Source organism: Canis lupus, chromosome 23 (assembly GCF_048164855.1).
Source record: "Canis lupus baileyi chromosome 23, mCanLup2.hap1, whole genome shotgun sequence".
Taxonomy (NCBI): domain Eukaryota; kingdom Metazoa; phylum Chordata; class Mammalia; order Carnivora; family Canidae; genus Canis; species Canis lupus.
In genome coordinates, this window is record NC_132860.1 from 22,774,057 (window position 1) to 22,788,539 (window position 14,483).

Genomic DNA, 14,483 nt, shown 5'->3' on the forward strand with positions numbered 1-14,483 from the left:
AAGTAGGAACACCAGACACCCAAGTCTCCAAAGTAATGTCCATTCAATAATGCAGGGAAGTGTTCAGATGTTTGGGCAGAAGAGTGGGTTACAGAATGCCAAAAAGTTATCCACTGAAATGACCTTCAGAATAACTAAACCCATGCATGCAGAGCACCTAGAGAACACCAAGAAGAAATGTATTTGGTACAGATCTTGATATGCTAAAGAAGAAGTGACCTGACACAGTAAATAGATTTGGAAAATATCTTGATCTCAGAGAGTAGCAAAATATTCAGGATTATGAACTTGAATTTAAACAAGGCATGTTCAGTGTAAGTGAGGTAAAGAGACTTATGATGTATGCCAGACAGAAGAGTCTGTAGATTTGGAGTGCTCTCTTCCAATACCTAGATAAATGGCTCAGATGAGATCTCTGTAAATTGATTGGAGTTGGAATATTTTGCAAGACAGGTGTATGAGTGGATATTTGAGACAAATAAGAGGCTTATAATTATCGTTGAGTTATGAGTCACTAATTAGAACATCTTCAGTGTAGGTGATACAAGAAGGTTGTAGGTAATGGAAGGGAAAGACAGAACCGTTAATAAGGTTTTTACTCATAGTCTTCTCTGAAGCTCTCTATTCTGGGCAGAAAGTAACATAAACATACCAGGAGTATGTTAATCTGGATTCCAGTGTACCTGAGGGAGAAAGAAAAAAGCCATAATTTTAGTGGTCATCAGATACCCTACCCCAGGGGGTGACACTGCTATGTGGGCAGAGATGGAAGAGCAAGAATGATAACTAAACAGAATGGATATGTTTATGAAGGGAAAAAAATAGAATTATGAGCAGCATGGAGATAGTCTCATGGGAAAAAGAAACTTTATGTATGAAAGCTTGTAAAAATATTTTTATAAAACCTATCAGAAAAAAGAAACCCATATTCAAATCTTCTGTCTGAACCAGTCTTCACTGCATTTTGAGGCAGATTACCAAAGCATTTAATGATGAGGAATTTTAAATCACAGAGATATATATAAGTGAATTCAAATCTTGGCCTATAATCCCTTGTATAATGTGAACAATCTACCTTAAAGAGTTGCACAGATTCATAAAATATATTACATTTATAACTTTGATAACACCTTCACACATCCCCTTCCTATTTTCAAATTTCTTTCCAAATGTACTCATATTTCATATACCAAATCTAAAATATTACCATAGATTTTCCAAACATGATTAAGATTAAAACAGGTATGCATTTTGCCAATAGTCTCCCAAATGTTACTAAGAATGTTTAAATAATGCATATATGCTGCGACTGAGGATGAATTTTGTATTGAAGTCATTAATGTTTTACTGAGAAGTTAAAAGGCTTAGTATCTTCCAGGAGTATATTCTTTCGACTTTAGAAAGAGAACCTGAAAAAGTAAAAGGGGGAGAAAAATGGTAGTCAATACAGAAACAGAAGGGAGAGAAAGAGTAATGGGTACACAATGTCATCAAATGGGGTTCATGCACACAGAATAAAAAAGATGTGATATAAACATAAGGATCAAGCAAATATATGTAGACTTGTATTGATTCATTCAATAATTAATTTTTTCATCATCAAACATTTATTGAAAAGCTAGTATATTCTGAGCCACCAGAGGAGTCACTGGCTGTACGTAGTGAACCAAAACATTGCCCTACCTTACTGAACTTAAAATGTACTGGACATAAAAAATAAAACAGTACAAGATAATTATTGATTACCATTTTGCGTGTGGTATGAGACAAACAGCAAGAAGGAAAACTGCAGTTAGAATTCAAATAGGGAAGCAACTTGTCTTGTGAGGAGGACAGAGACACTTGTAAATCCAGGCCTCAATGAGGAAAACAAGCTTCTCAGAAAAAAACAAGCTTCCTGTGTCTCCTTATTAACATTTCATGTGCAATGACTTCAACTCAGCACAGATTCTGGAAACTCACATTTCAAAATCTCAATCTGACTAAGGATATTTGGCATTAGCAAATAATTCTCTCTGCTTTCCACTTCACCATCTCAGTGTCCATGTACAGTAGATTTTTCCAATGATACCTTAGTAGGTAAGGTATTAGTGTTATTAGTGTTATTCCCCAAAGTCAGTATTCCTCAAGAACTGTACAGATTCCTGATTTATGAAACTATTCCTTCTGGGCTTATTCTCAATTATAGGGCTTTGTTTTTAGTACCTAGTTTGCTTCTAATTGTTCTAAGATTTGAATAGGTTTTCAGTATAAACTTAAATATGCATATATATATATATACATAATATTGTGTATTTTTATAAGGAAGGAAAATGTTGAATGCTTTATTCTTAATCTTTTAAAATAATACAGATAAAGAATTCCTTTTGTGTCTCTCTACACCATCAGTCTCCTCCAAAAGAAGCTATTATTATTATCAGTTTAACATGCATTTTTAAATTCAGAAATTAACTGATATTTTATATGATTAAATTGTTTTACAAAAAGTGTTATTAAATACATGAGTGTGTGTGTATGTGTGTGTGTGTGTGTGTATCTTCTTATCTCTTGCTTAAACTTTGAATACCTATCAATCTAGGCCTTTTTTACACTGTAGAATACTCCATAGTATGGATAGATTCCCAACTCATTAAACTGTTTACTTATGGACAGCCAATTAGTTTTTTTAAATTACTATTATTTTATTTCAAACATTGCTGAAGTGAAAATTCTTATTCAAGTCTCTGTGGTCATAAACAAACAGCAGAGCATAAATCTAGGGCAGTGCTAAGAATTGGAATTTCTGGGTTAAAGACTAGGTACATTTTAAGTTGATACATATAACAAAGGAGCTGACAAAATACTATACAATACTGATTTAGATTATGACCTCTTGTATATGAAATGTGAGCTCTCAATACATTCATCAAAATGCAGCCTTATCAACCTTTCTAACTTTGACAAGATGACCAGGTCCCATAGAGCTGCTACTGGTGCCATTGAAGCACTCTGTGCTTCCCTGGACCACCTTTGTGGTGATGAAAAGGAGTGGCTTGTGGGTAACCATCTCACCGGCCCTAACCTCATTATTTTCTTGGAAGAAAGAGTTGGATGAGCCCCTGGCGAATCTGTTTTGTCTTAACACTGTAGATGATGGGGTTGAGCACAGGAGGCACCAGAAGATAGATGTTGGCCAGGAGTAGACGGAGAGCAGGTGCAGTGTGCTTCATGAAGCGGTGCACCAGAGCCACGCTGATCATGGGCACATAGTACACAAGCACTGCACACATATGTGACACACATGTGTTGAGGGCCTTACACCTTCCCTCCCCAGAGGTAATGCCCAGCACTGTGTAGAGGATCAGCACATACGAGAGGATGATGAGCAGCGAGTCCAGCCCAAAAGTAGAAGTAACAATGCAGAGCCCCAGAATGCTGTTGGGACGTGTATCCCCACAGGGCAGCTGGATTAGATCTGAGTGAAGGCAGTAGGAGTGGGAGAGGACATTGTGGCCACAGAAGGGCAGACCCTTCAGGAGAAAAGGCAGTGGGAACATGAGCATCACACTCTTCAGTCCAAGTGCAGCACCAGTAGCAGCAATACGGGGCCTGGTCAGGATGGCTGTGTACCTCAGTGGGTTGTAGATGGCCACAAAACGGTCCACAGACATGGCCAGCAGAACTCCTGACTCCATGATGGAAAAGCAATGTATGGAGAACATCTGCAAAAGGCAGGCTTCAAAGCAGATCTCATTGGCACCAAAAAGGAAGATGCCCAACACAGTGGGCAGTGTAGAAGCAGAGACACCAAGTTCTGCAAAGGCCAGCATAGCTAGAAAAAGGTACATCGGCTGGTGCAGAGTGGTGTTTTTCCTGATCACTGCCAGGACCAGGCTATTGCCCACAAGGGCCACAAGATATATGGAGCAGAATGGGACAATAAACCAAGGGTACAGGGCCTCCAGACCAGGGAGACCAGTTAGCAGAAAATACTTGGGATTGAATTGACTGCTGTTGAACATTTTCCTATGTTGGAGTCCGAGGACTTTGACACAAGCAGGTACCAGAGATATAACCTGGGGTGAAATACATAAAGGTTATTGGAGAGTGAGATAACCTGCAATTTCCTCTGCGTCATATATCTGCCCACTTATGTCCCTCCTCCCATTCATGATCAGTTCTTTTTGGTCTTTGATGCTAAACAAAAATGTGGTGTCATACTTAGAAATAGGCAATCTTCAGAATAAGAGAATCTGATAGGATATTTTATCATTCGTATTTAAAACTAATCTCTATACTGGTTCCACTGTCTTTGGTAAGAATTTAATGTTTTCCATGTTTCTATCAAGAGATCGTATTGTGTAGTTTTAAAAAGACATCATTGGAAAAACATTAACACAAAGAAAGCTGTAATCTGTCAGACATTCTCTGAATTACCTGTTGGAGAATATTGGGTTTTAAGTAGCCTATGGAAACAGAGGTTAGAATATACTTACTTCAATGTTAGTAGAGGATGGCTCAGGAGATAAAGATTCTAAATGCCCATCTCTGCCACCCCAAGCAGTATCGAAGACTGCTCTCCACTGGAGACACAGACTTCTCTAGTTTTACTGGATAAAACACTTCTAAAATGGGCTCAGTTCTCCATATTCTTTCTACTACCTTCTGAATGATCATTTTGGTTTTTACTCACAATGGAAGAAAACATGGAAAAAGTCAATGTTATAAAGGTTGATGAAAAGAAATACTTTGACCACTGGAATTTCTATTAATGGGAAGAAATATTCTGTCCAATGGATAATTCCTCTCCCACAGTCAATCCACACACGACAGCATGCTTAATCAATGCTTACTGTGTCTATGAAAATGATGAGCAGTAGTCCATGTTTTTGAAACTGCACATATAAAAACAAAAGCCTTTTAAAAAAAGATTAATTAATTTATTTATTTGAGGCAGATGTGAAAGATAGCACACTGGGGACAGAGAGGAGTGGGAGAGGGACAGTGGAAGAAGGAGTGGGACAATCCCATGCAGACTCTCTGCAGGGCTTGAGGCTTGATCTCAGGACCCTGAGATCATGACCTGAGCTAAAACCAAGAGTTGGATATTTAACAAACTTAGCCACCCAGGCACCCCCAAAACAGAAGTCTTTTTATCCATGATGGCCCACCTCAATAGTGTTGATGGTTTTGGAAAGCCTGTCTGGAAGGCCACTTGCATCATTTTACACTATCCAAGAGATGAATATGTTGAGAAAGGGAAAGATGTTTGCATATCAAGAAGTTGTATCTGTGAAGAAACTTCCAACTTCAGTATGGAAGTTCAATCAAAATTGACAGGTTAGAAAGAAAAATGAGAGTGGAAGAAAAGGATATCTTTCTCGTCAGGTAAAGAAAACAGATCTTATTTCCCATTGGAAACAAACAAATGTAAAAACATGACATGGAGGGAAGTGTATTGACGATGAGGAATTTGGAGACACAGAAGATGGGATACAATTGAATCTGCAAATAGGACTTTAAATCTCTGATTTCAACTTTCTGGTGGGCTCTGATTTTTAAATCTGCAAAATGGAGATAATCATATAGTATATAGTAAAAATTAAGGAGAGTAAACATAATAATGTGTATACAAGAGTCTTTTCTTTTTAAAGGAAGCTCCATGCCCAACGTGGATCCCTAAAAGAGCCTTATAAACTATCTGGTGATCACTAACTATAAGAAAGTAGTATTGCCTCTCGTGGGAGACATTAAATCTTCGGTAAAGACCTGTGACTTCTCTCTGAGGGACAGATTTCAATGATGTCATGAGGTGTTCCTTGACTAGGAACCATTTATGTGGCTGATACTCTGAGCCTGACTGCTTTTCTAATTAGTATTTGGGGTATATTGTCCCTTTCAGCTTGACCCTTCCACTCCTCAATTTGGCATAATAACAGTCGAAGTTATTTACTTCCTGTTTATAGTATGTAAGTGTTTGCTTTGTTTTTAGCAATATCCTTGGATTACTTAGAATTCAACCTTCATTTACAAATATGTATTTATTAATTGCTTCTTTATGTATTGCTCTTAGATTTCATGTTACGTATTTTGGAATTTCAGAGCAGTGTGCATAAAAAGGTAGGGCTGCAGAGTATGGGGTCAGATTACCTAGGTTGGAATCCTGGTTTGTCACTCTCCCATGGGCTCTCTATTCCTTATCTAGAAAGCAGACATAATATGTAGCCCTAGGCTTGTCTGAGGCTTACACCAGTGAATGTGTATGAAGCAGGTAGCATACTGCATACTTCCAGCAACTGTTACTTTTGCTGGTGAAATAATGGTAATAATAATGTCAATGTAAGTCAGGCATTTAATTTTTATTTTATTTTATTAATTTTATTTTTTAAATTTATTTATGTATTTATTTATTCATGAAAGACACAGAGAGAGAAAGAGAAAGAGGGAGAAGCAGGCTCCATGCAGGGAGCCTGACGTGGGACTTGATCCTGAATCTCCAGGATCACACACCCTGGGCTGACAGTGGTGCTAAACTGCTGAGCCACCTGGGCTGCCCGGCATTTAATTTTTACATAATCATTTTTCACTCAGGCCTTTCTCTCTCCAGCCTTATTCTCTCTCTCTCTCTTTTTTTTTTTTTTTGCAATTAAGCAATTTCTGAATTGCTTAAATTTTTCTAGATTGAAGATAACAATTTTGTATCTTTATCCCAACCTTATTGCATTTACAAGTATCTGGAATGCCTGTAAGAAATCATTTGCGTCTGCTTCCTGAGCCATCAGGATGTGGATGAATGTCACCTATATTAAAACAACAACAACAACAAAACTGGTGCAGCCACTCTGGAAAACAGTATGGAGGTTCCTCAAAAAGTTAAAAATAGAGCTAGCCTATGACCCAGCAGTTGTACTACTACATATTTACCCACAGGATACAAAAATACTAATTTGAAGGGGCACATGCACCCCAACGTTTATGGTAGCATTATCAACAATAGACAAACTATGGAAAGAACCCAAGTGAGATACACACACACACATACACACACACACTGGAATAATACTCAGCCACAAAAAAGAATGAAATCTTGAGGTGCCTGGGTGGCTCGGTCAGTTAAGCATCCAACTCTTGATTTCAGCTCAGGTCATGATCTCAGGGTCATGAGATTGAGCCACACGTTGCATCAGGCTCCACACTAAGTGTGGAGCGTGATGGGATTCTCTCCCTCCCTCTCTGCCCCTCCCCACCCCCACTTAAGTGGACTCTCTCTCAAAAAAAAAAAAAAAAAAAAGGAAATCTTGCCATTTGCAACGACCTGGATGGAGCTAGAGTATATTATGCTAGGTAAAACAAGTCAGTCAGAGAAATACAGATATCATATGATCTCACTCATATGTGGAATTCAAGAAACAATACTTGAACATAGGGGAAGGTGGGGAAAAGGGAGGGAGTCAAACCCATAAGAAGATACTATTAACTTTAGAGAAAAGACTGAGAGTTGCTGGGGGGTGGGGTGGAAGGTTGGGCTAAATGGATGATGGACATTAAGGGGGGCAATTGTAATGAGCACTGGGTGTTATATATAAGTGATGAATCACTAAATTCTACACTTGAAATAATATTACACTATATGTTAACTAATTAAAATTTATTATTTTTTAAAATATTTTATTTATTTATTCATAAGAGACACACAGAGAGAGAGGCAGAGACATAGGCAGAGGGAGAAGCAGGCTCCATTCCATGCAGGGAGCCTGATGTGGGACTCGATCCCAGGTCCCCAGGACCATACCCTGGGCCGAAGGCGGCGCTAAACAGCTGAGCGGCCCAGGCTGCCCACTAATTAAAATTTAAATAAAGACTTGAAACAAATAAAAAAGAAAAAATGCTTGAATGATATACATAACATTTAATCATTGACTAAGTGAGTCAATTTTGGAGAAATTATCCTAATGAGAAATGTGAAAAAAATGTTTGACATTTTTGTCCAGAACAGCTTTGTGCACATACACATACAAAATCTGATATTCAAATTATGCTTAATTAAGCATCGTTTCATTTTATGAAACAAAATTTTAAATCATCTATTAAAGTGATATTTAATAATATGTAAAACAAAAGGCTGCTGCTTTCCACAAGCTACTCTAAGCCTTAAAAACAAACAAACAAAAAATGTTTGCATGAGAAGGGAGCCATTGTGTAGAATTGCCAATACTGAGTATCACCCACCACGTCAAAGGAAACCCATAAAGTTTGAGAGAGAACATGCCTGTCTGTGATACAGGTTGTGGAAAGGGAGTAGTGGCCTGGGATCCAGCCTCAACTTTGTGTTTGTCATCTTCTTTGTCTACTGGCCGGTGTATTAATTTTGGAGGCACCAAGAAAAAGTGAAGGAAACAGATTCTAAAATGCATGGTATCCTCTGGCACTTCAAAACGGTCTGGTGGAGAGGAAGTCAGTGGTATCTGAACATCATCCATCAATTTGAATTGATAAAAGGAACAGTGTTTTGCTGTTGTTGTTGTTCCCTGCCTCCACTGTTTAAGATGAAAGGGAAATTCTTCTATCTCATGTCTGCATCCTCTTTGAAACTCCCAGAGATCTACCTCTTTTAACCTGACTCATCTGCAAATCCTGACACATCCTAACACCTCTTTTCCCCTCCTGGTCATTCCTGTGATTTTTGTTATTATTTTCTTTTCTGCCTTCCATTTCTTAAACACTTCAGCATTCAGATCAACTAAAAATTATATTTTAAAACCAGTGTAACTTTCATCATTGTTTTGGAACATCTGGCTCAGATGTCAGTCCTGTGATGTCTTCCTCACTTGGGCATGTGGTTAATCACTTTCTGCAGCAGCACCTCCCTCTAATCTAGCACTCCATCCCCTGTATTGCCATTTAAGTTGTCGTGTGCCTTCTTCTGGTTGTCTGTAAGCTCTTCCAAAGAAGATGGAGGGCCGGGGATCCCTGGGTGGTGCAGCGGTTTAGCGCCTGCCTTTGGCCCAGGGCGCGATCCTGGAGACCAGGGATCGAATCCCATGCCGGGCTCCGGGTGCATGGAGCCTGCTTCTCTCTCTCTCTCTGCCTGTGTCTCTGCCTCTCTCTCTCTCTCTCTCTCTGACTACAATAAATAAATAAATAAATAAATAAATAAATAAATAAAATAAAATAAAATAAAATAAAAAAAGATGGAGGGCCTACATTTTGAGCATGTCACCAGGGCTTAATAAAAGGGAAGGGACACAGGGAGGCAGGAAACAGGAAAGAAGGTGCATGTTGATATGGTGATACGGTTGGTCTAGGCTGGAAATTTGAGGCAGGAAACAGGAAACAGGGGAAGGACTTTGTCTTCTTCTATCAAATGATATCCTCTCAAGACAAAAAAAAAATCATGTAATATCCTTTTACTCCATTGTATATGAAAAGCTGTTACCTTAGGAAGTCAGGGATCGATGCTGATGAAAGAGGTGTGTGGGTTGAGAGGGAAATATTTTAAAAGGAGGTTAAAGCCTGGTGTTTGGTGGGGAAAAGGTAATTCTTAATTAGAATTTGGTAATTCTTACTTAAAATTACAAGAAAAGAAAAACAATCCACATTGATTTAGTACAATGTATCAGGTACTCTGGAAGGGTGCCCTGTATGTGTTATCTTTGTATATAGGTCACCTGACTTATTCTCAAAATACTCACAACTCACTCATACACATTTAACAAGTGAAAGTGAGAGATCAGCATTTCAAGTGACTTGCCAACTCACAGTGGCAAACCTGCAGTTTAAGAGAACAAGGAGCCTGAACAAAAGTGGTACAAGGAAGCCCATGGTAACAAATGGGTTGGAGGAATCAGTCAACCAGATGGGGAGGAAGGACAGTGAAAAACACAGGTCATCGAGGAGCTGATTTCAAGAGTGACTAGGCCCTACAGGCTATGTGGCTGCCTGCATGGGACAGAGGGGACAAGGACTATTGACATGGAAGTTTAGGGAGAGGAGGGTAAATAGGTCTAAGAAACAACGATTTAAAAGGAGAATTAAATACCTACTTTAAAATTTGGACTTGGAAAAAAAAGGGAGGTTTCCCTGCCCTAGTTTTCCTGAATTAATAGAGAAGAATTGAATAAAACAAATCAAGTATTTCTCTGCCACAGTGAGGCTTTCTGGATAAAAGTCTGAGTCCTGCCAGGAGAGATATTTCATGACATGAGGAAAGGGGAGCATAAAATCTGTGCTGGAAATGAGCTGCATCTCAGAAAGGAAACCCATTTCAGCTCACCTGAACTGATTTCCCATCCTCCTGATGCAATTGGCTGGACTTCTATGCCAACTCCACTACTCCTCTATGAAGGTCCACCTACCCATTCAAGGTAGTCAGTCTCAGGCTGGTCTTCAGCTCACTACCTGGAAGCAGGGGCTGACTGGCCTTCTTATTTATTGTGACTTTAGAACTAGCCTTCTCCTTCTCTCAATTTTGCCAGGCAGTCCTCTGGGATACACAGGCAAACCAGCCTCAGAAGAATGTGTTGCCTCTAGGCCTGCAGGAATTGGGCCAAGAGCAGAGGATCCCAGCAGATGCTCTCTGGGGAACTATAAGTCAAATTCAGAGATAATATACAAGATGTGTATGTGTGTGTGTGTGTGGATATACATATCTGTGTGAGCATGCTTTTATGTGCATTCGCTAGTGTGTAAATTCATGTAAATATGCATCTGAATGCATGTGTGTGCGCATGTGTGTAGATGTATATATACCATGTTCCTTCATGTAGAAATTTGTTTGCAAGTTTTTATGAACCTATAAGCATGTATATTTTCCCACGAATATATTTACCATCAAATGTGCATTTGTGTAGGTAGTGATATGACAGAGGTATGTCCTTGACTCATTAATCCAAGGAAAGAACCCTCGGATCTGGGTGAAAAGTGAAACTGAATATCCATTCACATCCGTGTATGTGCATAAATGTCCCGCATGTCTCTTATAATCTTATGTATTTGTATGATAGTATATGTCTGCTTAAAGATCCTTCTAAAATAATCTGGTAATTGTCCTTTGTCCTAAATCTTATTGGTCCATGACATTCTTGTGTCCTAAGGGGATAGCAGAAATTGTCTTGTACTGAAACTGGCAAAGTATCATCTAAGTGGCCTGTTGAATTTGCACCTTGTACTCAGATCTGGGGGTTTTTCCTTAGGTTAGCAATTCAAGGACATACTTCTGCCACATTACTACCTACAGATCTGAACTCCGACAACCTCAATTTTTCTTGTTCAGGTTATAAATTAAGCTTTATTTTTAATGAGAAAGAGAGTAGAAATAGAGGGGGGGAAGGCAGAGGGAGAGGAAGAATGAGAGAGGGAGTCCTAAGCAGGCTCCACACCCCACACAGAGCTAGACTTGGGGCTCAGTCTCATGACCCTGCGATCATGATCTGAGCCGGTATCAAGAGTCAGGTGCTTAACTGAGCCACCCAGGGACCCTATACATTAAGCTTTTATGCCTCCTCCAGACTTAATTCTGTCCCAGACTATGATATAGACAAAAAAAAAAAAAAAAAAAAAAGATATATTGGAAAGTTACTCTTAGATATACAAAAAAACTTTCCCTGATAAATGTATATAATAGAATTATTTTTTTATTTTTTCTTTCATTTTGTGACTTTTATTTGTTTTTTTATAAATTTATTTTTTATTGGGGTTCAATTTGCCAACATATAGAATAACACCCAATGCTCCTCCTGTCAAGTGTCCACTTCAGTGCCCGTCACCCAGTCACCCCCACCCCCCGCCCACCTCCCCTTCCACCACCCCTAGATCGTTTCCCAGAGTTAGGAGTCTTTCATGTCCTGTCTCCCTTTCTGATATTTCCCACTCATTTTTCTCCTGTAATAGAATTATTATATTTTAAAGAATGGTGGCAAACTCATTAGTTAATCCAAAAAATGTGAAGTGATGATTTTAGTCTCCACATAATCAGAGTAACTTATCACTAACAACATTATGTAATTAGAGTTCTACCAAATCAGTAGAGGAGAAAATATAAAAATCACTTTGAACATGCAAACATTTAAGTAAAAAAAAATCATTCTTTTTAATATAAGAAAGTAGCCACTTTACATTCATAAGGATGTACATAAGTAGTATGAGCATAGACTTTATTTGATTTTAACATTAGAGTCAATTCATGATGTACAATCAATTGATCAAACTAAAATAGGTAAGCAGAACTTGCTTTAAGGTATGAAGGCTTAAAAAGAAGCGTGAACTCATTCCTCATTTTGAACTGCTGTAGTCCATTGCCAATGCCTCACTGTATCTTCCCCAGTGAAACCACCTTGAGGATGGCCCTGCGGATCTGCTGGGTCTTGATGCTATAGATAACGGGGTTCATCAGGGGTGGGAAGAGCACGGAGACGGTGCCCATGAGGATGTGCACTAAGGGCGAAGTGTGGTGTCCAAATCTGTGCACGATGGAAAGGCCTAGCACAGGCACATAGAAGCAAAGCACAGCCAGGATGTGCGAGACACAAGTATTGAGGGCTTTGAGCCTCTCCCCGGCAGAAGCGATGGCCAGCACAGTGCGGAGGATGACAGCGTAGGAGAGCAGGATGAAAAGGACATCTGAACCCATGGCCAGCATGATGATGCACAGCCCATAGAGTCTGTTGAAGCGTGTGTCGGAGCAGGCCAGGCGGATCATGTCCTGGTGAAGGCAGTAGGCATGAGACAGAGACCCTGGGCGACAATAGTCAAACTTCAACAGATGCAGTGAGGGCGCAGCTGTGATGGCGGCACTGCGCATACCCAGCACAGCCCCGGCCAGTGCCACGCGAGGACCTGTGAGCACAGATGCATAATGCAATGGGAACCGGATGGCCACCAGGCGGTCCAGGGCCATAGCAAAGAGCACAGCTGACTCCATGAAGGAGAAGGAGTGCAGGAAATGCTGCTGCAGAACACACGGCACCAGGCCCACCCTCCGGGCGTCAAACCACAGTACACCTAACACTGAGGGCAGCGTGGACATGCACAGGCCCAAGTCTGTCACAGCCAGGATGGCCAAGAAGTAGTACATGGGCTGCTGGAGAGAAGGTTCAGTTCGTACCAGATGCAAGATGGTAGCATTACCTATGAGGGCCACCAAGTATCCTACAAAAATGGGTAGTGAGATCCAGTGGTGAGCCCATTCCAGGCCTGGGAAACCTGTTAGCAGGAATGTAGAGAAGCTCATGTTGGCCCTTGGTAGGGTGGATATCCTCATTCTCAAGAAGTCTATTCACTCTAGGAAAAGGGGGTGGTGTTTTGAGAGTTACTAGGCTATTAAGCACTGAGCACTCCTGCTATCACCGGACCCCAATCTCCTGCTGGCTGGTCTGGTCTTTCTGTATACTGTGGACTCAGTGACCTCCTGATTAACCACTGCCCACAGAAGCAGCCTGTCATTTTCCTGCTTCCTCCCTTCTTTCTCTTATTCCCATCCATCCCTTTACTTATCTCATGACAGTAAGCCTCAACAAGGGTTTTTCTCTACTTTTGTTCTTAATCAGTTGTGAAACATAGGGTTATTGCTGTTTTTTAACTTCTCTTAGAAAAAAATTGGGCAGCCCCGGTGGCTCAGCAGTTTTGCACCACCTTTGGCCTGGTGTGATCCTGGAGACCTGGGATCAAGTCCCACGTCAGGCTCCCTGCATGGAGCCTGCTTCTCCCTCTGCCTTGGTCTCTGCCTCTCTCTCTCTCTCTCTCTCTCTCTGTGCCTCTCATGAATAAATAAATAAAATCTTTAAAAAAAAATCTAGAGCTCAACCTTAACAGTGCTGAGATTCTCTGAAATTCTGTTACTCCCAAGTTGTCTTTTTTGTATGACTCAACCTTTCAAGCTTTTCCTGTAGAAGAAATTATATCCAATTATATCCAATTTATTTCCAATTTTCTAAGCAAATCAAGAATGCCTGTAGAGAGTTTCCTCATCCAGTCTGCTCTCCTTATTGCCATTATGAGATCCTCCCCACATGTCCCTATGATCAGGAGAAGAGGTATCCTGCTTCTTTCCAAATCTAACCCTCTCAAAGAACCCATGACTCACTCTGCAGTATCTTATGCCTCAGGTACCTCAGATCCCTGGGAAGTCATGCTAATTCATCCTTAATACAGTCTACATCTTTAAAGCTGCTACCTTTACTCTTATTTCTGGAACTTTCTTTCTTGTCCTTCTTTCTTTTCTTTTCTTTTCTTTTCTTTTCTTTTTTTTCTTTTCTTTTCTTTTCTTTCTTTCTTTCTTTCTTTCTTTCTTTCTTTCTTTCTTCTTTCTTTCTTCTCTATGTTTTTAAAGTATCTCTCCCCAGAAATCAAGCTGGGGAACTGATTTAACTTTAATAAATCAGGGCTACTTATTAGAGCAGTATTTCCTGAATAGGTATTGCAAAAAAAAAAAGTGTATCAATAAGTGTACCTTGAAATAGAAGCAATAAGGGCCAAGCCTATTCTTTACTCAAATTAGTTTATTAAGA

The 14,483-nt window shown here is 39.8% G+C and overlaps 2 protein-coding genes across 2 annotated transcripts; both read right to left on the reverse strand.

Annotated features, from left to right (window-relative positions):
* Positions 1-3,065: 3,065 nt before the first annotated feature.
* On the reverse strand, positions 3,066-4,001 carry LOC140615485 (olfactory receptor 51I2-like). Its single transcript, XM_072795352.1, has one exon. It carries the CDS (start codon positions 3,999-4,001, stop codon positions 3,066-3,068), a length of 936 nt encoding a protein of 311 aa, XP_072651453.1.
* Positions 4,002-12,283: 8,282 nt separating this feature from the next.
* Positions 12,284-13,237, reverse strand: LOC140615486 (olfactory receptor 51L1-like). Its single transcript, XM_072795353.1, has one exon. The coding sequence runs from the start codon at positions 13,235-13,237 to the stop codon at positions 12,284-12,286; it is 954 nt and encodes a 317-aa protein (XP_072651454.1).
* Positions 13,238-14,483: the final 1,246 nt, after the last annotated feature.

What these genes read in the sequence shown, in the direction of transcription:
- LOC140615485 (XM_072795352.1), bottom strand. Translation starts at nt 4,001, where the DNA reads ATGTTCAACAGCAGTCAATTCAATCCCAAGTATTTTCTGCTAACTGGT.
- LOC140615486 (XM_072795353.1), bottom strand. Translation starts at nt 13,237, where the DNA reads ATGAGGATATCCACCCTACCAAGGGCCAACATGAGCTTCTCTACATTC.